Genomic DNA, 24204 nt, shown 5'->3' with positions numbered 1-24204 from the left:
AGATTCTTCAGACCACGCTGTTACAGAATGCAGTCTTTTAAAAATATGAAGATAAGTTGGTATCTAATGTGTTATTTATTGTTTTTACTGTTGGGATTTCAAGCACTGATGCTCTCTTTCCCTCGGTGCCTTTTGTGAGCATGTTAGTGAAAGACAGATCAGATACTTTCTCATCCAATTCCGTCATCTAGCCAAGGTTTCAGTGCCCAGTTAAATGAAAACGGAGAAACAAGTGAATGGCTCTGTTTTATTAACAGTAAGAAACAATGCAGATAGTTGAACAAATATAAAATACATGAAACATCCACAAAATATTAAAACAAAAATAAATAAAATGGTGTTTTTTTTTCTTTACAAAAATGACACTAATCAGATGACAAATGTAGAATTTAAAAAATAAACATGTACCTAGCATTCACAGTCCCCTAATTTCATTGTTTTTTTTCCATTTGTTTTTTTGTTTCTTTTTTTTGATAAAATGGGGGGAAAAAAACAAACAAGTAACACGATTAGAGGCTTCGTTTGCACAGACAGAATAGTTCCAGAGAGGCAAGGCAGTCACTTCTGATATCAGGCATAGAGATATCATTCTTTGTCAAACCATTTGACATTTGCAGCCTTTCACTGCTTCTTCACTACTTCTGTATGAAAAAAACACCACAATCTGATGTGCAAAATCATTTTTTAGACAACTAACATCTTTTTTGTTCTTTTAATCAATGCCCTTCTATTGTCAAAATGGGCACTTGGAGGCATTGAAAGATAATGTACAGTACAGTATAGAGAGAAGGAAGTGAACTTGTATACTGGTACCTAAATTCACTATTGTGAGAATATCTAAGTACTAATACACTGCCTTTAAGTCATCTTACTCTAGAACACAGACTATAAGGTGAAGAGAGATTCAGAAAATGGTTAGTTCCCATAAAGTAACTTGAAAAGCAGCAAAGTCAATGAGAAAGAGGTTAACTATACTGTCTGTCTGCAGCTCTACAGGATCAGGGCGCTGGAACTTCCCCTGTTGCACCTTCTGTATATACACTGATATGAAGCTGTAGTACAAGCGAAATCCACAGAGCAAGATGTGATCATTTCTACTCACTGACGTTCCTCAAAGAAAACATGTTGAACTACAAAAGGCCTCTTTGTTAGTCGCCCATGTTCTTTTTGACAAGACATTAATTGAACTACATCCAGCAGCTTTCCCAATGTTCAGGTTTTGTGTGTACATGAGCTCAATCTGTTTAGTGACAGATAAAGAAAATGAAATTTATTGTGAGGTGACCTAAATCATTAAAAAGAAAAGGTCTGTTGCATCTACAATACCAGTATCTAAATATTATAAAATATTTAGTTTACACACTTATTTTCTTTGCTCATCAGTACAGTGCATCAGTTTAAAAAGAATCACGTTGCCTGCGACTGAAGAAAGTAGAAAAAAGCCAATTAGAAATCATAGGACACTTGAGTGGATTTACTATAGCAAAAGACTAAGAGCACTGATTCTGACAGCTCATGTCACATGGGTCAAAGAAAGGTATGGCAGCAATGATTAAACTAGTGTCTCAATATAATAAATACGCTTTTTGCATCTTTGATTTGTTGACAGAAAAAAGGGTCTTGACATTCAGAGAAAGAGGTGAATCTCAGAGGAAGTTTGCTTCCATCTAAAACGTACAGTATGAACTGCTGCTATATCAGCTTTTGCACAACAGATGAATTTCAAGATGGCTCTACTGTTTGAAAATGACAATATAAAGAAAATGGTTTACTTTGGTAAGTGATTACTTTGACTGAAAATGATCATTGGTTTCCCAAAGGCTGTTACTATTGTGTGTAAACTACCATTCAGTATTAGTAATATCAACACAGACACCAACTGGCAGGTAGAAAGCTCTCAGCTCCGTCCTGTACATGCTACTGAAGTGACAAACTTGGTGTAACATTTTTTCCAAGTTCTGGGAGGGGGAGGAAGGGAAGGGAAGAGTAACAGATAATAGGTGAAGGAAAGGTAGGTGAGCACAGAGATGGGGAGGCACTACAAATCTTTTTTAACAGAGTCAGTTGGAGAGATGGTTCAATGGACGGACAGTTAGAGTTATGAAATATATAAAACTTCTGCTTGATTTGTGAACTGTTTCAGGCATAAAGCATGTCTGTTTATGACTGTGTAGTTTGTCAAGGTGGTTACTTAAGGCTGCTGAAATATTCTTTGTACTGAACAAGAGCTAATAAATTATTGCAGTGGTGCATTTCATCATAGTGTAAATAGAACATCTTTTGCAAGTGTTATTTTACAATGCATTCTGTTTTATCTGAAATTACTGTATTAAAGTCTTAAAAGTTGTCTTGTATATTATTTGAAGGGACAAGGGTTACACTGCTACTATCGCGGATGTGTTTTAAGGCATGTCCTTAGTGTAGGTAGGGTCCTGACACGTGGAGAAGGCAAGAGGAGAAGACTGGAGGAAGAGTGGAGACTGTACAGCCACAGAGATCTGTCCACTGAGAGAGCAGCCAGGTAGCATTTAGTCCATCTGGAAGTCAGGCTGGCCAGTCAGCATGAATAGTTTAAAGGACTGGTGTGTAGGATTTATAGGGATCTATAGGCAGAAATGGAATATAATACTTACAGTTATGTTTTCATAAGCGTATAATCACCTGAAACTAAGAATTGCATTTTCATTAGCTTTGAATGAGCCTTTCATATCTACATGAGAGAGTGAGTCCACTTCCACAGAGCCCACCTTTTAGCACTGTCATGTTTTTACAGTAGCCCAGAGCGGACAAACCAAACACTGGCTCTGGAGAGGGCCTTCGTGTTTTTACGTTACCTGAAGGCCACCGTAGGTTCTCCTACAGGCTTGGACAGGGTGGGGTGAGGAGAGGGGTATTCACTTGGTTGCAATCTGCAACCTCACCGCTAGATGCCACTGAATCCTACACACTGGACCTTTAAGGTTGAAAAGCTCATAAGACGTGTATCCAAATCATTCATGGGTCAATTTCCATTCAAGGGTATATCCATGATGCATCAGCTGGGGTTCAGCCAGTGAGTCTAAAGTTGAAGCACTTCATTTCCGGCCATGTCTGGTAATGCTTTTGCTAAATTATCTTCATATTATATCCATAATCCTAAAGTGGTATAGTCAGCTAATCAGTTTAAATGTTTCTATACTTGCCCCCTTGTTGTCAATGCTGATTACCAGCCACCTGCACTCCAATCCAGACTCATATTTATTCACATAGCCTTGATTTCAGGGAAACTTCTACGCTCACTTCTGTGCAATGGCCTCCTCTCCGCTCGGCCGCATGCGGTTGAAGGGCAGTACTCCGACTCCTGTTAACCCCAGACCCACACTGGGGTCTCGTGCAGTTTCCTCTGTGCTGGCAGAGGAAGCCTGGACCCTGGTGGAGGGTGTGGATCCTCCAGGACCGGGAAGGATCTCTGGCAGCGAGTCTTTGGCTGGCGGTACAGATCCAGGGCTGGTGGCAGAGGGGGAAGTTGTTTTGGTGGCTTGGGGCTTGGCGGGGGTGGTGGGGCTGGTCAGGCCGAGGCTGGCCAGGGCATCCAGAGTGCCATCTGGGTCTACCATGACATTGATCACTGAGACAGAGAGAGGAAGATAATCAGTGTCTGGAAGGCTTTGTGTAAAAGTCAATGTACACTTACTGCTACAATAAACTTTGCATTACTGTCTTGGATTGTATTAAAGGCCTAAACTTATTTTGTACTCTGTTTTTTTACTGAGTGATGGCGTCCTATATGACCAACTATTTTCTACCAATTTTGAATATTTCACATGACAGATTTCTGTATTATTTTTTTTTCTCTATGCTCTTCTTAATGGTTTGAAGTGAAAAAGTTGATCCCATGCTTTTCTGTGCACCATTTAGGATTTAGCAACATTTTAATCAGAAGCTGACAATTTCTGGATTGTTTGGTCTCTGTCATTCAGATCTGTTAAAACTACACCCACCCAATACTGATGAAGCAGATTAACTGGGTTTTTGAGTGTTAAATGGTCGACAAGAAGTTTAAGATGTTTTTTTTATTTTACTTTGCTATTGCCGCTTGTTTAGTCATAAACATTCAATGTTACAGAAAAATACTTCAGATTTGAAGTCCAGTGTTCAGGGCTTTAACAAAAGGATGTTTCATATAATACATTCCTCTCTCATACATCTCACTCAGCCATAATTTTTGTCACTACTTTTGTTGCTTTCCCTCTTTAATATTCCTCATTCCTCACATTTGTCATTAAGTTAGACGTGTACATGTGCCTTTTACTTTACCTTGAAGCTGCTTCTCAACTCTCTTCAGTTCGAGCAGAATTGAGGAAATCTCCTGTATGATGTGTAATGATGAGGAAAAATAACAACAAAACTGTTAGCTTACGATATCGCTGTACTTTTCTTGTCATCAAATATTGTTCATACCGACAGATTTCTGCACCTTGTTGGAGGTTTTCAGAAGTGGTATGTCACTTTCCGATCGCAGTTTATTCTCAATTTCATCCCAGTTCCTGTCCTTATCCTTAAACAAAATCCTGAGGAAAACCAACACACAACAGGACGTGGTTAATCACACAGGCTTTTTGCTACACAAACCAACACAATGGCTCACTCAGGGATAGATGCTACACTGTTACATACTCACAGAAGGTTATAATATCACAAAGTGCAATTACCTGATTTTTCCTGCGGTTTTGTCGACAGAATGTCTGATCTTAGAGGACAGTTGAGAAACTGAGTTGAGCAGCAGGCTGTCCAACACCGCCTGAGTACACGGAGGAAAATAAATTAAGTGTGACATGTGAAAACCTAAAAGGTGAATTTTTTGTGAAAGCCTCCATGTTGGTATAGTTTTGATGTCATGCTCTTTGTGTTGCCTCTCACCTCCTCTCGGTTCCAGGTGCGTCTCCTCAGAGCTCGGGGCTCCAGACTGTCAGGAGCACGGGGGCGGAGCTCCACCGGCTTACCGTTGATCTCTGGTGCCTTATTGGTTGAAATCACAGGCGGGATCTTTCTGAAGTTGAGGCTCTCATCAAACACCCGATCCACCAACTGGGAGAAGATGGGGAGAGATGTAGAAGAGAGAGAGGAGGGAAATAAATTCAAATTCAAAAACTTAAGGAAATTTCTTTCCAGTGTTATTCTAGCTATGTATAATAAAGTTCAGTAAACATCTGTGAGAAATGAAGAATTAGCAAATATGCCTGATTTTAATTCTATAATGCCAAAATTGATTAAAAAAAAAGAAGAAAAAAGAATGAACAAATAAAGGAATGAAAGTGGAGCAGAAGGGAGTGTAGTAAATGAATACCTCTCACAGCAGATGAAAGCTACAAAGCAACAGAGGCAAGGCAGTTCAACCCAAGCAACACAGGAGGGATGGCAAAGGCGCAATGGAAGCACACACAGTAAGGTAATAATAGAAGAAGAAAAACGGGCACCTTTCTCATGCTCTCCTGTATGTCCGGCTGCGTGGAACGTGCAGGGCCTACCTCTTCCCGGGTGTCGATAGCTGATCCCGGAGTGGTGGCGGCAGTGCTGACGGTGGTGCTGGGTGCTGTGCCAGAGGAGCTGACGGAGTCGATCTCGCCGGCCACATCGTGGATCTCACGGGCCAAGATAGCCAAGTCCTTAGCCAGGTCCTGGCTGATCCTGCGCACACAGGGGAATAACCTGTTAACCATCAGACAGGGTTCTTTAGGAGTCAGGGTAGACATCTTTAGGAACACAACCTGCATACACAATAACCTGTAATCACATGCAGTTAAGCCATTCAGGATGGCTCTTATTAAACATTATAACATCATACTAAAACTTTAAATAGAATCATGAAAAATTTAATTCAGCACAGATCAATACCTGGCTATCTCCTCGCTGTGTGCTGTCCAGTCCCTGATGTACTCCTCTTGCTCTTTCATACGATGTTTGATCCCCACTCCACCCGGGCCCGTCAACGCGGCAGAGCCTGGGCTCGCGGTGGTGCTGAGCCTTGAGCTGCGGTGTGGGACGAGGTGATGAGGGCGCACATGGGAGCGTCCTCCATGCTTCGGAGAATTCCGGCTGGAGCCAAACTCTTCCTCTGAGGTGGAGCCATACTCTGGCGGCAGACGTCTCCATCTGCTGCTACTGGACACTGTGAGGGTAATGGCAGGAGAAGACAATCGTTTAGTCAATATTACTGGACTACATTCCATTACAACATTTGTTATTCATGAGTTAATAAATGAGCTTGTCAACATAAGAGGCTTTGTTACAAAGGCAGCCCACAGTCAATCCTGCTTTGTTCTAACAAAATTAAATACAATTGGAGCAATGAATAAAAAAGGATGGTGAGTTAAAGCATTGTATTTTATCTCAAGTTATTGTTAATGGACAAGCTGCCGGAATGTCTTGGTGATAATAAAACTACTTTGAAAACAACAGAAACAGGGGCAAAAAGAGACTACTTCATCTAAAAACTCCCCAGCCCAGGCAGCAAACAAAAGCTTCCAACAACACAAAATCTGATAGAGCCAGGATGTGTTAAGCTGCTTCATGATGAGACAACACCATGCTCTGTCACACAGGAGTAAAACAGAACCAAGTTCAAGTGTCTTGATTAAAAATCTCCACAAGGTGGAGCATTGTTCCAAAACTGTTTGCTCATGGGTTTTGCAGTTTGAGCTCCAATGTTGTGAAATGTTTTATCAGAAATAGTGTGAGTAGAGCATTTGGGTCTTCACCACAACATTACTTGATGGAGTTTAAGAGGGAGACACGGAGTTAACACTGCAACATATGCTAGAGCTGGGTCATCGTACTTCGACTTCACTCAGTGAAATTTCTTTATATAATGTACTGGCACAACAAAATATACTTTTTAATTTACATCTGGAGAAATATTTAAAGTAGTATTAAAAAATAGTGAAAGATCCAAGTGTGTATAGTCCTTAAAAAAGGACTTTAGCTGAGAGTACATGGACTTAGTTTGCTTATCTATTGATGCATCACCTTTTCAAGTGGTGGATATCTCATTTTGGGATGAAAACTCTTCTAACATGAATAACCTGCTTTCCTTTTGGTGAGCATGCTTCTATTGCTGTGACCCAGGTCTGACACACTAACACACACACACACAAAGTCCTAAGAAGACGCTACAGTTCTGGTACAGTACCCATCATCTCTTCCTCTGCATCCCCGCCCTCAGGTTCGGGCTGAGAGCTCTCTGGACGATGAAAACCAATGCACAAGTACGTCACAACATGGTGGAGAGTTCACAGGCAAATGTTTACACACTGACACAACGATGAGGTGCAATGGTGTAGACTGAATGGTGTACTTTTGGATGTGATCCTTACACCATTCATTGTTTTCTTGCAAACGACCAATAATAATAAGTTCAAAATAAACTTAAGTAACAAACCCTGATTTAGAATTTTATTGTTCCTCTTCTCCTTGTTCCTACAACATCCAAAAACTCTGAATAAACCAGAAACCAGCATGCAGTGGATGTGCTCACCTGTGGGCGAGCAGTATCCAGATGTAGTGGTCTTTGTCTTGGTCTCATTTAGTTTGGACACACTGCTGGCCCTCATCCTGGGTGTCAGTCTGTTCTCTGTGGGTGTTGATGAGCGCAGGCCCAGACGCAGAGCGGTCTCAGCTGATAGGCGGGGTGAAGAGGTGGAGCTCCGGGTCATTGTGCACTCTGAGTCACTGCGGGCTGAGATGGAGCCCAGACGGTTTCTACGCGGCTGAGCCAGCATATCCAGCCGTGACAATCCCTTCCGACCAGATGGGGGCCTAGAGGTGGAGCTGGTGGTGGACACCTCAGAAGCTACAGACACCCTGTCAGCATCAGCGAGGTCCGTGTCAGATGTGTCTCCCAGCCGGGCGCGGCGAAGAAGGGAGGCTCTTGTTGGCCGTGGCTGAGGCAGTGACGCCTGCTTGCTCAGGGAGGCGGCTGTGGCTGCCTGGAGAGTGCGGCTGGTTTTGGAGGAACCACTGGTGGAGTTCTTAGCAGACCTGCTGTCGAGTTTGGAATGGAGGGCATCATCTAAGCTGCGTCCATGTGCCGAGTGCCCCAACGGTCCAGAGTAGGTCTCCTGGTCTGAGGAGAGGATGTCAGAGATGGGGAAGGAAGAAGTCTGGTCATCATCAGTGAGATCCAGTGAAGGCTGGCGTGCTCTGGAGGAGGCAGAGGACGGCTGAACAGAGCGGCGTGCATCAGTCCGGCTTGTCGCATCTGCAGTTCTTGTTTTAGTCTTTCTCTCCAAACGCTCACGGGCGCTTGCATTCGTGACGCTGGTCTTGGAAGCTGTGCTCATGTTGCTCTTCTCCCGGTGCATGCTGCTGAGGGAACGTCGTTTTTGTACACCACCAGGTGCGGCTTTCCTGTCTGCCTCTCCGGCCACATGACTAGCTGTGCTGGCCGTGTCCACATCTGACTCAGGTGAGATGGAGTCAGTCCGAAGGGGGAAGCCAGAACCTGAACCCTGAGTGGTGATGCCAGTTTTACTGATTTTCTGGTCTAGTTTGTTTTCATCTCTTAGTTTGGCCTCCAGGAATGCCATGACAGCTTCAGTGTCTTTCAGGAGCGTAGCAGTATCCATGCTGCCCACAGAGTCACTGCGTTCGCGCCCACTGCCGCCTCTGTTGATGCGTGGGATGAGCTCTGCGGGGACATTAGCGCTGGGTTTCTCAATAGTGAAGCTGCCCTGGCGCACTAGAGGCTTCCCAGACTTCTCTCCTGCTTCAACTCCTCCTCCTCCTCCTTTCCTCTCCTCTGACCTCTTCCTTCGCTCACTGCTGCCAGAGGTCCGGAGAGGAGCCTTGGATGGAGAGGAAGTGGAGCTTTGTTTCCGTTTACTGGTCATCTCACTACCCTCCATGGGAGTTGGGGACTCCCCGTCTCCCTTGTTCTCTTTTTCCTGTGGCTCAGTGTCTTGCTTCTCACCAATCTCAGACCTCAGAGCTTTGGTGCTGGATTTAGCCCGGGGGTCATCCGCAGGGAGCTGGGGGAGGGTCCTTCGCTTACGGTCTGTCAGACTGGAGGAGGATTCACCTCTGCTGAGGGATGCACCAGACTCAAAGGCATCAGCTCCTAGAGAACAAAGGATAAACTCACTTAACTGAGATTTAAGATTTTTTTTTTTTTTAATACACGATTTACAAACTGTAAATGTTTTTAAGTTGGGGAGATTTTTTTAAGGGAAAATCTATCTGAAAACTGAATTAAATCAGGCTTAACTTTTAATTAAACCTTTTCATTCTCTGAGAGTCAAGTGACAATGTACCTCTCTCTTTGTGCAGGAAAGTGGCTGTCTCTGCTCCCGATCCCTCTGGGTCTGTCCTGGTGTGATTGGCAGCTAGACTGGCCCACTGAGAGACCCAGCTCGAGTCACCAGGAAGTGCCTGTGAGGACACAGGAGGGAGGTGAGGGGTGAGGTGACAAGAGAGAAGACAACAGGAGTGAGAAAGCTGGAAAAGAGAGCAGCTAAGTAAATCAGTGGTTGCACAAAGTGGCATTAAGACTTCATCTGAAATGCAATGATGATGGAAATTATTTAGTTTGTGGGAATGAAGGGTCGTGGTATGAAGACTTCTGAAGATTTCTGTATTTGTATTTTACTGGAAAATCAAAACATATCAGATTTGAGGCTGTTTGGAAGCCTCAGTCTGATGCATATATTCTACTCATAGGTAGACATTTAGACACTTTTCTAATTTCAAATAAATCACCCTCAATCATCCTACAAGAAAGTTTTAGGAAAAGCTGAACAGAGGATTGTTTTAATTGGAAAAGACATCTACCTAAATTAAAGACTGGGTAGAAGGGCTGTCAATGCTCATACACACGCTCCCTCTTATGAAATTGCCTGCAGGGCAGAGCATGTCTCTCCTCATCTGAGTGTGATCTAGGTCAGTCTCTGGGAGGACTAGCCTACTCCCATTAGCAGGCTCGGGGAGTAGAGTGGTCAAACCATGGGAGTGACTGTGACTCACATTATGAACCTCAGCCATGAATCTTCAGTCCACTTCTTATACACTGTTATACTACACTGGACTGAAAGTGATAATGACATTTTTTTACAATGGGATTTATTTAATCCAAACAAAATTCACAGACAATGAGTCATCTTGGGTAACATTAGTATTGTAGTGATGGACACTGGTGTATAGGTGAGCATATAACAGGCAGAGAAACGCAGATAGAAGAAGAGAGACAAGGGAGAAGAAACTGGACTAAGAAGCTGTTAAAGCGCAGTTTTCTACCTCTTTCCCTGTCTCTCCTGTCTCCTTTCCTTTTCCTTCTCCTTTCAGGTCTGACAGAGCTGAGGAATCTTGGTTCTGCTGAACACCAAACACCTACAAACATTTGAAAAAGCAAGAAGGAACAAAAACTGAAAATGTGGCAAAAGATGGACATTTTGCCGAAGTATAATGCATGCATATGTATGTATGTAGTGTCCAATTAGCCTTTATTATGTATGCACCCAAAACATGTAAATACTGTAGCACACTTTGTAATGAAAATGAATTACCCTTGTGATAGGTAAACACTGTGATAATATTATTCTACAGTCCTCTTGATGAACAAAAGTGAACTGAACAGCCAGAAAGAGATGCTGTAGAATTAAAGCACCGATCTGCACTTGATAGTTGAGTACCATGGCAACACACTCTCTCTCACACACACACACACACACACACACGCACACAGACAAACACGCGCACACACAGACACACAGACACACAGACACACACACACACACACACGCACACACACACAATTACAAAAGGGAGAGTGAATGAGAGCGGACATACTGTGAGCAGTGTGCCAATTAGTGTGTCACCTAATTACAGGAATTAGCATAACAACACTTCCAGTTTTGAAAGTAATGCATCCAGACTAACACTGCCTAGAAATACACCCCACTAATTATATCACTGCTGCTCCTAAGATAACACCTGTATACAACACATTAAGGGATATGTGCCACTGTGAGACACCATTTAGTAAACTTTAAATTATGGCTGTGTAATAACCTTTACTGGCAAAAACTTCCCTTCCTAAAAAATTAGTAGATTCTAGCCCCAGTTTCCAAATCTGTTAGGTGGCAAATAAAAGGCCAAGTGGACATGTGTCTAGAATGGTTTTGCAATCTTTGCTTTTGTTGTATCTATTTAGAGAAAGTTTTTTTCATTCCTATTTTACATGGTCTAGAGAAGTGTTCATTAAATCTCAGCCTCAAACTAACATTAAACCATCTCTCTCTCAGTGTTGCTTTGCCCGTTTCAGACATGTTTTCTGTGACCATGAAAGAGCACTGTGCTACAGGACAGGGGTGGCAGTAGGAAACTGATGGTGGTTTTTCAGCCTGCCTGGAGCGTTCGTTTAATAAAACAGGACAGTGCTTGATGGAGTGAGTCTCTCCGGGCTATTACAGAAGCATTAGGTTAACCAATGGGACAGAGAGGATGGAGTGGTGGTCAAGTAAGGCAATGGAGAAACGATAGCTTTGTTTTAGTGGAAACAAAAAAAAACTGTCTCAAAGGACTTGCTAACCCTAAAAGTGCCAACGAAGCAGGTAATAAAGAGACTATTAACCTTGCTCTGGTCTGTTTGTGTTCGGTCAAACTCATTGCTTTAGAGAGCACTGTAACAATGCCCTCTTTGTAGCACAACATGCAAAAAAGAGAAAATCTCTCTGTCTCTCAGCTGTAGTAGATTTCCAGTCTTTCAATAGCTGTGGTATGATTCCAGATACATCTCATAACGCTGGAATTAAGACGTTGCAGTCAAGACTATGTATTGCAGCTGAGGTAGAAAGAGAGAAATGATCCTGTTTGGTCTCTCTGATCATCCCTACCTTGTCTATCATGCGCCTGGCCTCCTCTTCCTCTGGGTTCCTGTTCTCCAGTTCGATAGTGTAAGTCCCCTTATCGCTATGGTCATCCTCTGCCTCTCCTCCTGCAGCCCCTGCTCCTCTCCCCACAACCGAGGCGTCCTCGCTGGGGCTGGTGGGGCTACCGGTCGCCAGCCCGGTACTGGCTGAGCTCCGACCGATACTCGGGTCCTCTGACCTCTGCTTGAGCAGCACGCGAGCAGCCGTAGGGGCACCCACAGTCACTGTAGCCGGTATTGGAGCTGGGGCTTTACCTAATAGGAACAAATACAAAGCAGAAATACATCAGTTAGAAAAACATAACATGCTTTCACAGAGGACCACGACACAGAAACAACATGTAGTAATTATTGGGTATTAAGTGTCCAAGGTCATAGCTGTTACTGTGTGTAACAGCACTAGTGGTGAATGAATGACAACAGCTCCTGATTAACTGGTTTAATGTTCCTGAAACCTTTGTCACTTAATGAGGTTCTTAATAACTGTAGTTCTCAGAATATTTCAAATGCATATCTTCTTACTTTGAACCTTTGCTTCAGAAAACACACACATAGAAGAGAGTCAAAGAATATTTAAAGATTTATTACCTGAATCTGAGGCTGTAGTAGCAGAGGTGGAAATGCTGAACACCTTGGGGTGAGATGGGGGCTGAGGACACAGTCCCTCTCCACCAGCTCCTCCCCCCAGCAACGGTGCAGTCTGGGAAAATGAATATGACCGGCGCTTGCGAGGGTTTTCCTCGTCGTAGAACTCAATCATGAAGGCAGTGCGGGTGCCGGTTGTTCGGGTCCCGCTCACTGTTACGTTCCCACCTCCTGCTCCTCCTGCTCCTCCTCCCACTCCCACGTGGCCGTGTGCTGCTTTTAGACGTTCCTCGAGGGCATGGCGGCGGTTGGCAAATCGCAGGCCTAATCCGTTCTCGGAGTCACTCTGGGTGCCATCCTCATGCTTGCTGCCTATCAGGGAACAAAAAGAATAAATGGCAGATAAGTTTCTATCATGGATATTTTTTCAACAAAGGGCTTATGTTCTAATGGCTCATATTACTCTTCATAATTTACAACAATAAAATGGATGTTTGTTTACCTGGATTAGTTTTACAGTAATATTAACAACAGCTCTCACTCTGTAACTATATAGAAAACCTTCAACATTCTTAAATCCATATCATAACAAGTGTACACAACAGAAACATAGCAACAGACACATGACACAGACATGCAGCAGAATTGCACAGTACAAAAATGTGTGTGTACCTAAATTAAGCAACCAAGAAGAAGAAGAAGAAGAAGCAGAAGAAGAAGACAAAAGTCTCATACAGCACAGAACCACACCTTCCTGAGAGCACATCCATTGTGGAGACTGCAACAAGAAACAAATGTTTGCTAACTATTACAGCTGAAATGATCTATAAACCTTCAGCTGGATCGAATCTTTCCGCTGTTAAAACTGACCCTGAATTTGACCCTTAATGAACGCCTGCGTTACCTACCACATAACTGCTATTTTTACATTTTGATCAGTCTGGGTCGCATCAGCATGTCCTCTCAGTGTTGTGCGATGGCAGACAGTGTGCCACACTAATCCAGACATGCCACCCACACGGTTACTGGCCCTGCCTACTTCACTGACAGTGAGAGAGAGTGATGAGGGGGAGGGGAGGAGGAGAACATGCAGGGGGAAGTAGAGAAGGAGACTGGATGTGAGTATGTGTGTGTGGGGGGGGGGGGCTTCAGGGATAGAGAAGGAGGAGGGGAGGTGAAAGGAGAAAGGAGAAAGAAAAAAGGCAGGGTAACAGGGAAGGAGGCTATGGGGGTGCAAGAAAGGAGGAGGGTGGACAGGAAAGGAGAGAAAGTAGATTAAAGGGGGGAAAGAAAAGGGCAAACAGAGAATAGGGGAAATCTTAACTGCAGGACACTCAGGATGTAGTGTGTTGTATGTAATGTAGAGTCGACAGCCATCACACAATCAGCCTGTCAGTTAGCGAGCCAACGGTTAACCAGTCACAGTATCAGTGAGAGGAAGGGGTGGAGCACCACATGAATTCTGTTGTGGATGACCATCAGAAAACACTTCCACTTCACACATCACTTTCAGAAACCACTGCACAGCCTCTGATCCTGGCAAGTTCATACAGTATATCATTTATCTCATTCCTCCTCCACAATATTTCATGCTCAAAAAGAAACAACAGTGCGACTACAGCGTCTACATCTGTCCCAGTTCACGAGCAGAACAATTAAATCACCAGTAGTGGTTCAAGACTTTTCACCATAGCCACAATGTGCAAGAGATAAATAAAGTGCTAGAAGTAGAGAAAAGAGGACATAGGGCTCCCATGGCTGAGTGGACCATAGCGGCTTGCCTGGGGATTATGAATCAGCCTGATGCTCTGATGTCATTTCACTTTTGTGTAAAATCATACAACAGTGGGCAATTGTTGCACATTTGAAAATGAGAACAGCGACTGACAAGGTGCAAAACTGGTCCAATTCAGAGAGAAGCAAAGGTCTCAGTTCATTACATTATTACTATAAATATAGATAGTAAGTCTGTCTGTGTATTTAAAGGGAGTCTCCAGTAAATTCACACAATGCGCAGTTTAATTGTCATAGTTAGTGCTCAGCCCGTAGAAACAGTTGGATAATGTCTTCTGCGGCTCAAGAGGAGCTGGGAAAGACTGAGAAAATAAACCTGATGTCATAGTGATGTCACAAGGGGTTACCTCTGTTTGGGTTTCAAAACTTTGAATTTACATCAAATAGCCTACGTTAGAAATGGAGGGTATCGAGTTTCATACAGGAAGATGACAGGAAGACTCCAATGAGAGACAATATGCATTATGGGAATTGTTAGATCCAATCATTTTGGAGTCCTCCAACTTTTTTGAAGAACAATATTAAATCACTGGACAGGACTGTTTCTACACTGGAGTCTGCAGCTCATTTGTAACATTCCACCATCCACCTCCTCCTCTGTCGTTCCTGGCTTTTATCTCTGTTTGAAATTTAATAAAGCATATATTTCATTAAAAAGAAGAAAAGGAGAGCATAGAAGGAATGAGAAAGGAAAGCAGCAGTGCGTTACAGTGGCCTGAGCAGATCCGCAGATAAGAGGACAGAAAGAGGCAGGTCTTTCATGCTGTGTTCCCCAGACAAAGAAGCTGTTGGCAGGGCCAGAGGAGAACAGAGGTGTCTGTGAGAGTCCAGTGCTCTGCCCTGCTCGCCCCACCATGACTCACATTGGAGCTGCCCTCTGCCTCCACTGCTGGCTGCACACGCACACACACACACATGCACACGCACATAAAACTGAGTGCCCAACACAAGGATGCACTTACACATCCACACAAACAGACAAGCAAACATGCAACCCCAAACATATATGGAATTATGAGCATATGATACAGAACATTAGGAATACATAATATTCAAGTTCAACCTTTGTTGTCAGTTAAGCTTTTACTACTGCTGTGAGTGAATAACAATTGTACGTGAAGTGCTCATCTTTTGTCAAAATCACAGAAAATAATCTTGCAATCTCAAAACATAGCCTGTATCAGAATCACATTTTTTTTAACAAGGAAAATGCATAGATTTTTAGATGTTACAATAATACACACATTGACAAAAATATCAGACAGTGTAAAGATGTATCCCTCTACACTGCTCCTTACAGCAAGAAGAGAAGGACTCACCTTAATGCTCACAAATCAAAAGCTTCCTCAGCTGCCTCCTCAGTTTCCTCGCTGAACCTCTGCCTCTCTCTGCCTGGTACCTCTACGGCACACCCTAAGCACATCTTGCATGCTTCTTCTCACACACGCTGCACTGCTTGTCTGCAGATCAGTGCTGAGCATGTTTCAAAAGCGCACATGCACCAAACACAGACACGACGAGTTTCAGCAACACAAATCCACATGTGAGCAGCGCATGCTTCACACACGCCATCAGTCAGCACTGAAACGCGTCTCTCCCACATGCCCCTGCAGCCGTCACACACACACATGCACACACACACAAACAGATGTTCACTGCTAATTTTTGCCCTTTCTAAATATATGTCTGTATTCTCTCTTTCCCTGCCATCATTTGCATCACTGTTACTATAACAACTGTCTACCAAAAACTGCTCCCTCCTCCTTCGCCACCTCCCTCTCCACTTCCACTGCAGTCCAGGCAACAAGCCTCCCTTTCTCTGTCTCTCTCTCTCCTTCTTGCCTTCCTTTGTCCAATCACCTTTGCTGTTATTGCTGCAAATGCTGCTCTCAGCGTTACAGTGAGGTCCTCCCGCTTTCCTAGCCCAATTTTTCTCATACCTCACATGTCCGCAGCTGGCATCAATAGGCAGCTTTCCAGCCAGCTGTCCACCTGTCCTCTATCCATCCCTCTTTGTCCTCTCCCTCCCTCTTCTCCTCCTATTCTCCTCCTTACTACACCCTTCTTTTTCCCCGTCTTCCGTGGTTGTTCTTACTTTCCTGTAACCCATGTCACAACCACAGTCCATTCCTTGCTCTTTTCTGATTTCCATTTCTTCTTTTAGGGACTGAACACCAAGGGCAAGCTCATCAATTATCAATTAGCCACAGCTTCAGCTGGAAAAACTGCAGTGTCTAGCAGTCCCAGAGTCAGTCAGTCAGTTAGCAACATTCTGTCAGCCAGTTGACATGCATGCGGTACTAACTCCCTCTAATGAATTAGATTCCCTGTCTTACACTCCTACCTCACAGATTTCCATTTTCATCAGCTCCTTGCCTGCTGGTCCCTCCCCCCACGCATGTCAACAGCATCATAAATTGGCCTCAATTTAATTAACTCATGACCAGCATGTAGTCCACCATAGCTTAGCTTAGCATCAAACATAAACTCCCTTTACTGGCAGCACAAAGCTGGGCATAGCCTCTCATTGTATGCGACTTTCTCACAAAAGCTCCTGGCAGCAGGAGCCAAATTACCAGTTGTCTGCTTGCAGGTAAAGAGAACAAAGAAACATAAAGAAGCACTCAATTTACAGTCATAACAATCTCAATCCTAACCCCAAGGATACATAGCAACAAGCCCACAGAGGTAAGCAGAGAAAATTTAGATGTCCACACTGACAATGCAAGAGAAAAAAATCAAACAAAAACCCACATCTAAAGCTCTTGTAGTCGGGCTTTAACTGCCATGAAGATGAATATGCACAGAGTATGTGCTCCTCACCAGATAATATGACTATACTGTAAATGGTGAAAAAATGAAATTCAACGAGGGCTGTGCTATGCTACTCATGCTAAGCCTTGTCATTGGCTGTCAGAGCAGTAGGGGAGTAGATAGGGGTTTAAATGTTTCTGTCTGCTAGCTGCTAATCCCCTGGCTTGGTTACCACTGCCAACAACCCCTGTTCCTAACAAAGAATCTACTCAGTCTCCACATAGTTTAGGAAGAGACAAGTGGGAATTTGAGATAGTGTGTAAAATCTTGTAATATAAAGGCATAGCACAAGTATGATGATAATTCCGGCGAAGTGAAAGATAATTCAGGAGGGAGTGTTACTGAAGACTGTGAATGAGAATCTTTTGTAAGAGAAAAGAAAGAAGGGCAAAATGATCAAGAGAAATAGTAACAGAAAATAAACTCCACCTTTCAGTCTTTTGAGATGGACCGGCACGTCGCTCTTGATGCTCTTGCTGTCGTCCTCTGTCGACTCGCTGCGTACCAGAGTGGGGTCATTCTGGGCCAGCCAATCAGCCACCTTGCTCTCTGATGCCATCATAGCCGCTTGAAGTGTGCTCAAGTCCCTCCCTCCTGCGCCTCCACTTCCTGCCCCACTCTTCTTGGAGCGAGATCGGTGGTGGTCAGAAGTGAACTTTGACACATGGTCTTTAATGGTGACTTTCCCTGGAGATGTGTTGTCAAACTCTATGGTGAAGGAGGCGTGACCTTGGGCTGTGGAGCAGACGTTGCAGTTTTGTTTTGTTACAATGTCAGTCAATTCTACTAAATACAAGGTTGAGGTGAAGCCCTCCTAAAAACGTATAAAGGTGACTTCTTGGTATAATCACATTATGGAAAATTACAGCACATGGATATATTTCCAGATATGATCAAATCAGCTGATGGCTTCAGTTGCAGATTGATTGCTTCTCTGTTTGCACTAGACAAACAATGGCCTCTTCCTGTTTTGTGTTGTAAATTGCTCATTCTGCCATGGAAGAGTCTAACACATTTCTAAAAGAGGCCAACTTGATGAGATTCGACAGACACCAAAATTTTACATCCCTTTTACAACAATTTACACCACTATTGTTTACAGTGAATCATAATGAACAATAGATATGCTTCACCTGTAGTCGAGTGAGTGGCGCTGCCCTCCGTGTCCTTAGTGGGAATCTCATGGATGCCGTTATTGGCCATGTGACCCTCCTTGGTAGGGATCTCAAAGTAACTGGAATCGTGGGCGGTGGACGCATGAAGGCCGTCCTCTTTAGCTTTCTCCCCTCGACGTGACTCTTTGCTGTCTAGAGTTTGGAAAACACATGGAACTTTTTAAAAACTGCAGCAAAGTCAGCTTGACCTAGATTATTTATAACAGATCTGTATGAATAGTATGACAAGACAGTATAATATCCATAACTAAAAGTGGTATATTTTTTTATCTCTAAGCTTATGAGTAGTCATAAGAATTAGAATTAGATTAGTCCATCTTCAGTTATATAGTACTGGTGTGGATTCAATTAAAGTTTGCCACAGCTTCTATGTAGATATTGAGGGTGGAAAATACATTTATTAGTTTAATAACATAACATAACAATGTTTCAAAGCCACAGTGAGAAATCAATCCCAAGATTCATTATGAAAAGTCGGAAGTGAAAGGTCAAGCAAGGCCGCACATTGACCAATTCAATTGCGGTCTGCTATTCAGCAAGTGTGTCTCATCATTTATCAGAATTACTGTCTCCCTCTGGGGGAGGATGCTGCCCTATAATCTACAAATACCATGAACACACGCACTTATATGTTCTGTCTCTATCTCTTTTTCACTATCTCTCATATAGACATAGTCTTTCAGTATAAGATGCAGTCTGGTGGACCTACAACATGGAGCACTTATTTTCTCATCTGTTCACATTAACAAACAGAGGCTCTGTGGGATCTGAATATGATAAATGTTACTTTCAGAAATTAGAGGGGCCATCTGCTTCACGTTGGGGAGCAAATGTAGGAACATATGGCAATTGGCAATAAGAAACAACACACAGAAACTGACTCTGCAGAATATAAGTAAAATATAGTGGGTGTATTTCTCATGAGTTACATATTTACAGATTTAATATTTGAAAATATGGCTGTGCCACTTAAGGGCTCATGAGACAAAGCAAAGATTATGTTTCCCAGAAACAGAATCTCTAAATTAAATGGCTTATTTTCCAATTTAGTGTTGTCAACTAAACTGAAGTAAAAAAAAAAAAATCTCTTTGGACTTGTCTTTGAAACAAGATCAGCGGTTGCCAGCATAAGCTGCTCTGCAAGTTTGGAAAGATTTACAACATGGATTTAAAAGGAGTGCAAATATGAGGTAGATTAGATGTGTTGAATGATGCTTAGGATGCAACAACTTCACAGAGAGAGTAATACAAATGCAAACAAGACTGACAAAAGATTCAACATTGTGTTCACACTTCTGTGCATTTCTGCTCTCCAGACACTCAGAGAGCTTTATGCACTCTAAAAATAACCTTGTTAAACATAAACACAAAAATACAGAAACTACCGTATTTCACTGTATTTGCTCCTTCGTTGAAATTATGATGAACTGATTAAACTTCCTGTATCTCACATATATAATACATGCTATCAGAGCTTCCATTGATGTCACCATAAGTCACATGGTGTTTTTCTGGGAAGCACCTAGTTATTTCTGTGAAGTTACAAGTTTCATGAATGAGTTTAATGGCAATAATGTCAATTTCAAACTAATGCAGACTGTTGCTGTTGGCTCCATAAACATGAAAAACCTAGGCTTTACAGAATCAGGTTAAGAGTCTACTACATAGAAAAATTCAAACTGACACAGAATTACAGACTCATTCTGGAACATATGGGCAAAATGGCTATAAGGGAAGTGTGACTGACTTTACATAACAGTAGCAAAACTTAAAACAATCATTTTATAACCTGTAGTGACTTCTCATTTCAAATTCTAATGTACTTGAGATCTAAAGAGAGTTAACTGACCAATATAGTTCTTAAACGTTCCACAAGTAATAAAACAAGTGCAAGGTAAGTGGATGTCACACTAACACAAAGCCCTTCACCAGCTCCATTAGCCAGAGTATATGGAATTGAGAGCAATACTTACAGAGAATTAGAGAGTGGTTAACTAATGATCGCTGCAGTGCAGAGTGAGAGAGTGGTCTGTTTGAACGATTAGTGCATGAGTGTGTGTCTGTGTGTGTGCGTTGGGAGGAAAGGGGGAGCTGGTGCAGTGGCGTAACCCAATCAGCTTGAGTGACAATACACAAGGGGGGTGTGTGGGGGGGCTCTGACAACACTGTCTATTCACTGGGAGGGAGAAAAGGACACACATTAAACTTAACTGACACACACATGAACACAACTAAAAAAACCCACAATCTCAAACAAAATCACTTTCTGTCCTAAACCTCTGCTTTTTTTTCACTTCCCCTTTGCTGCTACAGCTGATCTTAACAGTTTATTAGAGCAGATATAGAGGGTGTGCTCACACTATTTTAAAAACATGTAGACTGATAAGAACCCCTTTTAACGCAGAGGTCTCTGTAATCTACATAAATACACAGTGCAACACCCCGTGGAGCATGCTGCTTCACATAACAAATCCAACATCACAACATTCATCCAGCACTCAGGCTAAAAGTCAATGCTACAAGAGGGCAAAATGCCTGCCACTCACCCTCTTCCATGACTGAAGTAGCCAATCCCATTCGGCTGATGTTTTTGGAAAGCTTTCAGGGATTCCAATCACTGTGCCACGCTTATACAGATTTACTCCAAAATGAGTCTTTTATAATCTCACTCTAACAGAAAAGATACTTTGCTAAACTCCACAGAAAAATCTCCATGGTAACATATAGAAAAAGTTCTTGACTGATTGTTACAAGTACACAAAGTCTTCTTTTTTTTAGGCTGGTGAAGACGCTGCCAATGTAAGCATCCAGATGTGGCGAGAGATTTGAGGACGCTTCAGTCTGCTCCAGTGTTTGATTAACCTCCCCCCACTCCTTCTGACTACACTGGTCCACACTAAACCAGCCTGGCACAGACTGATTTTGCTTCGCTGAGCTGTTTTACTATTGGTGTATCCTCTAATCCTGTTACTTCGACTATCCACCACCAGTTAACGGGACCAGCCCCCCCACAGTCCAACGGTCACTACGTACACATATTGTAGGCAAACAGGCACACATAGAGGCTCTGAAAAAAGCCTTTGTGTGCACTCGCATATGCATGATCACACATACAAACATACAGTCTGGCTGACAAAAACAATGCTGTAATTTGTAACTTTCCACTCAAACTACAGAAAAGATGGTGGGTGTGTTAGATGTGCTACAATAAAACTAAAGACGTCACTATTATATCCAATTCCGTATGAAATCAGACAGAATACACAAAGCAGTATATTCACACAAAAAAGTTGTAATTGTTGCTTTTACATCATTTAACATCAAATTAACTGCAGTGCAGTGAAAGCTGTTGATGTCCTGTAAAATCTTTTACAACCTTTGCTCCAAGCCAAAGCTGGTAAAATCATTCATTTGGCATGTTTTGGGAATAAGATATTGTCTTCAGACTTGTCCACTTCAAAGATTTTAACCACTCTGGGCATCTTTGTCTTCACTTGCATTATGGGGGGATGATGTGGTTGATGATAGTTAGAAGTTTAAACACATCCTACCTGACATGGAGCTGTCATGTTTTTTGGTGGATGACTTGGTTTCCTGTTTGAAGGAGTTCTCATCGTCTGCATCCCCATCCCCCCACCAAGACGGCTGGCCATACAGAGGGGTCCCACGAGGCAGTGCTGTAACATCCCCTAAGACAGATGCACACATGCAGACACATTTTAACAAAGCCTTGCAGAAAGTACAGCAGTAGCTTTAACTGTGGACTGCCATGTTTATTATCTGCTTTACATACTCTGGTACTGTCAACATAAACTGTTCATTGTATCATGGTGCCACAAAGTGAACCCAGCTGCTGTTTGTAGACGTGTATGTTTGTGCATTAATTCCCCTCTGGCCGGGTCTTGCACCACTGACCTATTTTCAGAACTTTAGCAAGCAGGATGGGCACACATAGTGCACACTCTCTCCCTCATGCTCTCTCCCTCATGCTCGCTCTCTCTCTCGCTCTCTTTCTCTGACACACACGGTTTAAATAAAAGAGAGACTTTTCCGTTTGCCTGTCTGTACCCATTAGAATGAAAGTTGACATGTGACAAGCGTACTGTGGCAACTTCTTTTTTAAAGTGGACGGCACAAAAGAAAAGGGACAGGAAACATAGTTGAGAGAGAGAGGGGGGAAGACATGCAACAAAGGTTTCCAGCCGGATTTGAACTGGTGATGCTGCCACTTAGACCACTGTGCCAGAGGATGCCTCATCCTGTGTTAACTTCTCTCTGCCATTTCCTCTTCCTTTACCTTCTTTTCTTTAAGTACCCCCTCTCCTGAGCTGTGAAAGTTTAATCACAGTATATCTAGATAATTATAGATGCTCTGTGCCAAATTGTGTGCAGTAGGTAGGGGCATTCTATATAAAAGCTACTGAATATATGTTCTACATGAGGTATAATATCTGGGTGAGGTGCAGTATTACAGTAGTAATATGGCAGGATTACATCCTCAGAACCACAGAGAGGTTGTCATTAAAGGCATGTGCAGCAGATGGGGTGACATGCAACACCATACGTGGATGTATGCTTGTTTTTGGTCCAAATGTGCAAAAGAATGTGCGTGCCTGTGAATCTTACTGTATTTTAAGAAAAGTAGTGCTGGCATATGGGTTTGCATTATGCAGGCACGCTGACCTTGTTACTACTTAATCTGTGCAATAACACAAGCCCTACATGGCCTTGTTTCAACATCTGGAGATTATCCAGGACCCCTGCTAGCACCCCAGCTTGGTTAGTGACGTCAGTTATTAGGGACACCCTCAGACCTTAACCACATTCATGATATAACAGAGTGACTGTTGGTGTGGTGGTTAAAGCCCTTTCCCTGGTGACCACGTCCACCCCCTACTGGCCTGAGATAAAACCCCACCACACTTGACTTCACAGTATTCTGTCTGAAAATGTCTTTTCTTAGAGAAGAAATTAGAATCATGTGGACTATGAAATGTCTCTACCTACAATATACAGTATGAATGTAGAACAGAGAAGCCAGTACTCTCAGGGTTGTAGAAAGTCACCATACATTTTAGTACATCTTAATATAGAGGAATAAGGCCATAATGAATTGTAAGTACTTTTTGTGCTGCCATAATATCTCATACTCTGTTATCAACCCTATCTTTGGATTAACACGGTTGCAAAATGTGACTTTCGGTATTGTCTGTATATTTTAAAGTAAAAGGAGAAATGAGTGGACTTGTGATAGTGGTCAGTAAACATACATTTCAAGGAAAAAATATAAACAGATCAAATCAACACAGCAAATTCCCCTCAATTCACATTATGTAGTTGGTACTAACAGTGCACGACAAACACTAAAATAAGCTCATACTATTTCTGAGAGAGGATCACATTTCCTTTGTTGCCTCTCACCTCCTATCCTGTCCTCTGCTTTGTGACTATCCACAGGTTTAGCTGGTGGCTGTTTGACTCCATCTGTTGCTCTGCTCTCCCCTAGCCTGAGGGTGCCTCCACTGGGGGACTTCAGTGTTTTTGTTGGGGTCTTTGCGGGAGACTTGCTTGTGGTTGTGGTGGTAGTGGTTTCACCGTTGGATGGCTTCTTGCTGAGCTGGAGGCCGCTGGTGAACTTTTCATGCTAGATAGAGATAGAGATGCGTTTAGAGTAGTATAATACGACTATGTATCATGGCAAACACTGATACTTAACAGTTTGTGTCAGGTTGTGTATGGATGTGTGTGTGTGTGTGTTCTTGCCTTTAGAGCCTCCTCAGGCACAGTGAGCTCTCCTCTCACCACCGTGAACAGGTTGGTATGTGATTTAGATGGTTAGGGAAATGCTGCATGCACAATTATACATAACATAAGCACAATTATGATACATGTACATACACGTGCATTTTACTGTATTCCTATAATACACAGTAAAAA

The 24204-nt window shown here is 42.8% G+C and overlaps 1 protein-coding gene across 7 annotated transcripts in view; it reads right to left on the bottom strand.

Annotated features, from left to right (window-relative positions):
• Positions 1-233: 233 nt before the first annotated feature.
• The window catches only part of cep170aa (centrosomal protein 170Aa), a 40743-nt gene continuing 16772 nt past the window's right edge, over positions 234-24204 (bottom strand). For 2 of the 7 annotated variants that reach the window (XM_056394969.1, XM_056394968.1), the window contains exons 6-23: positions 24031-24089; positions 23689-23911; positions 21819-21956; positions 18226-18399; positions 17522-17827; positions 12488-12856; positions 11865-12154; positions 10267-10359; positions 9288-9405; positions 7514-9094; positions 7169-7219; positions 5875-6148; positions 5457-5688; positions 4900-5067; positions 4692-4780; positions 4457-4550; positions 4297-4348; positions 234-3607 (exon numbers count right to left, since the gene is read on the bottom strand). In XM_056394969.1, the coding sequence (XP_056250944.1) occupies positions 3276-3607; positions 4297-4348; positions 4457-4550; positions 4692-4780; positions 4900-5067; positions 5457-5688; positions 5875-6148; positions 7169-7219; positions 7514-9094; positions 9288-9405; positions 10267-10359; positions 11865-12154; positions 12488-12856; positions 17522-17827; positions 18226-18399; positions 21819-21956; positions 23689-23911; positions 24031-24089 (4643 nt within the window). In that variant the 3' untranslated portion in view covers positions 234-3275. The remainder of the gene's footprint in view (positions 3608-4296; positions 4349-4456; positions 4551-4691; positions 4781-4899; positions 5068-5456; positions 5689-5874; positions 6149-7168; positions 7220-7513; positions 9095-9287; positions 9406-10266; positions 10360-11864; positions 12155-12487; positions 12857-17521; positions 17828-18225; positions 18400-21818; positions 21957-23688; positions 23912-24030; positions 24090-24204) is intronic. The other 5 variants (XM_056394972.1, XM_056394971.1, XM_056394974.1 and 2 more) reach the window with 5 other exon arrangements.

The sequence above is a fragment of the Seriola aureovittata genome, chromosome 14, assembly GCF_021018895.1.
Source record: "Seriola aureovittata isolate HTS-2021-v1 ecotype China chromosome 14, ASM2101889v1, whole genome shotgun sequence".
NCBI lineage: Eukaryota > Metazoa > Chordata > Actinopteri > Carangiformes > Carangidae > Seriola > Seriola aureovittata.
Note: the sequence above shows the minus strand (reverse complement) of the source record. Positions and strands in the feature narration are given on the sequence as shown.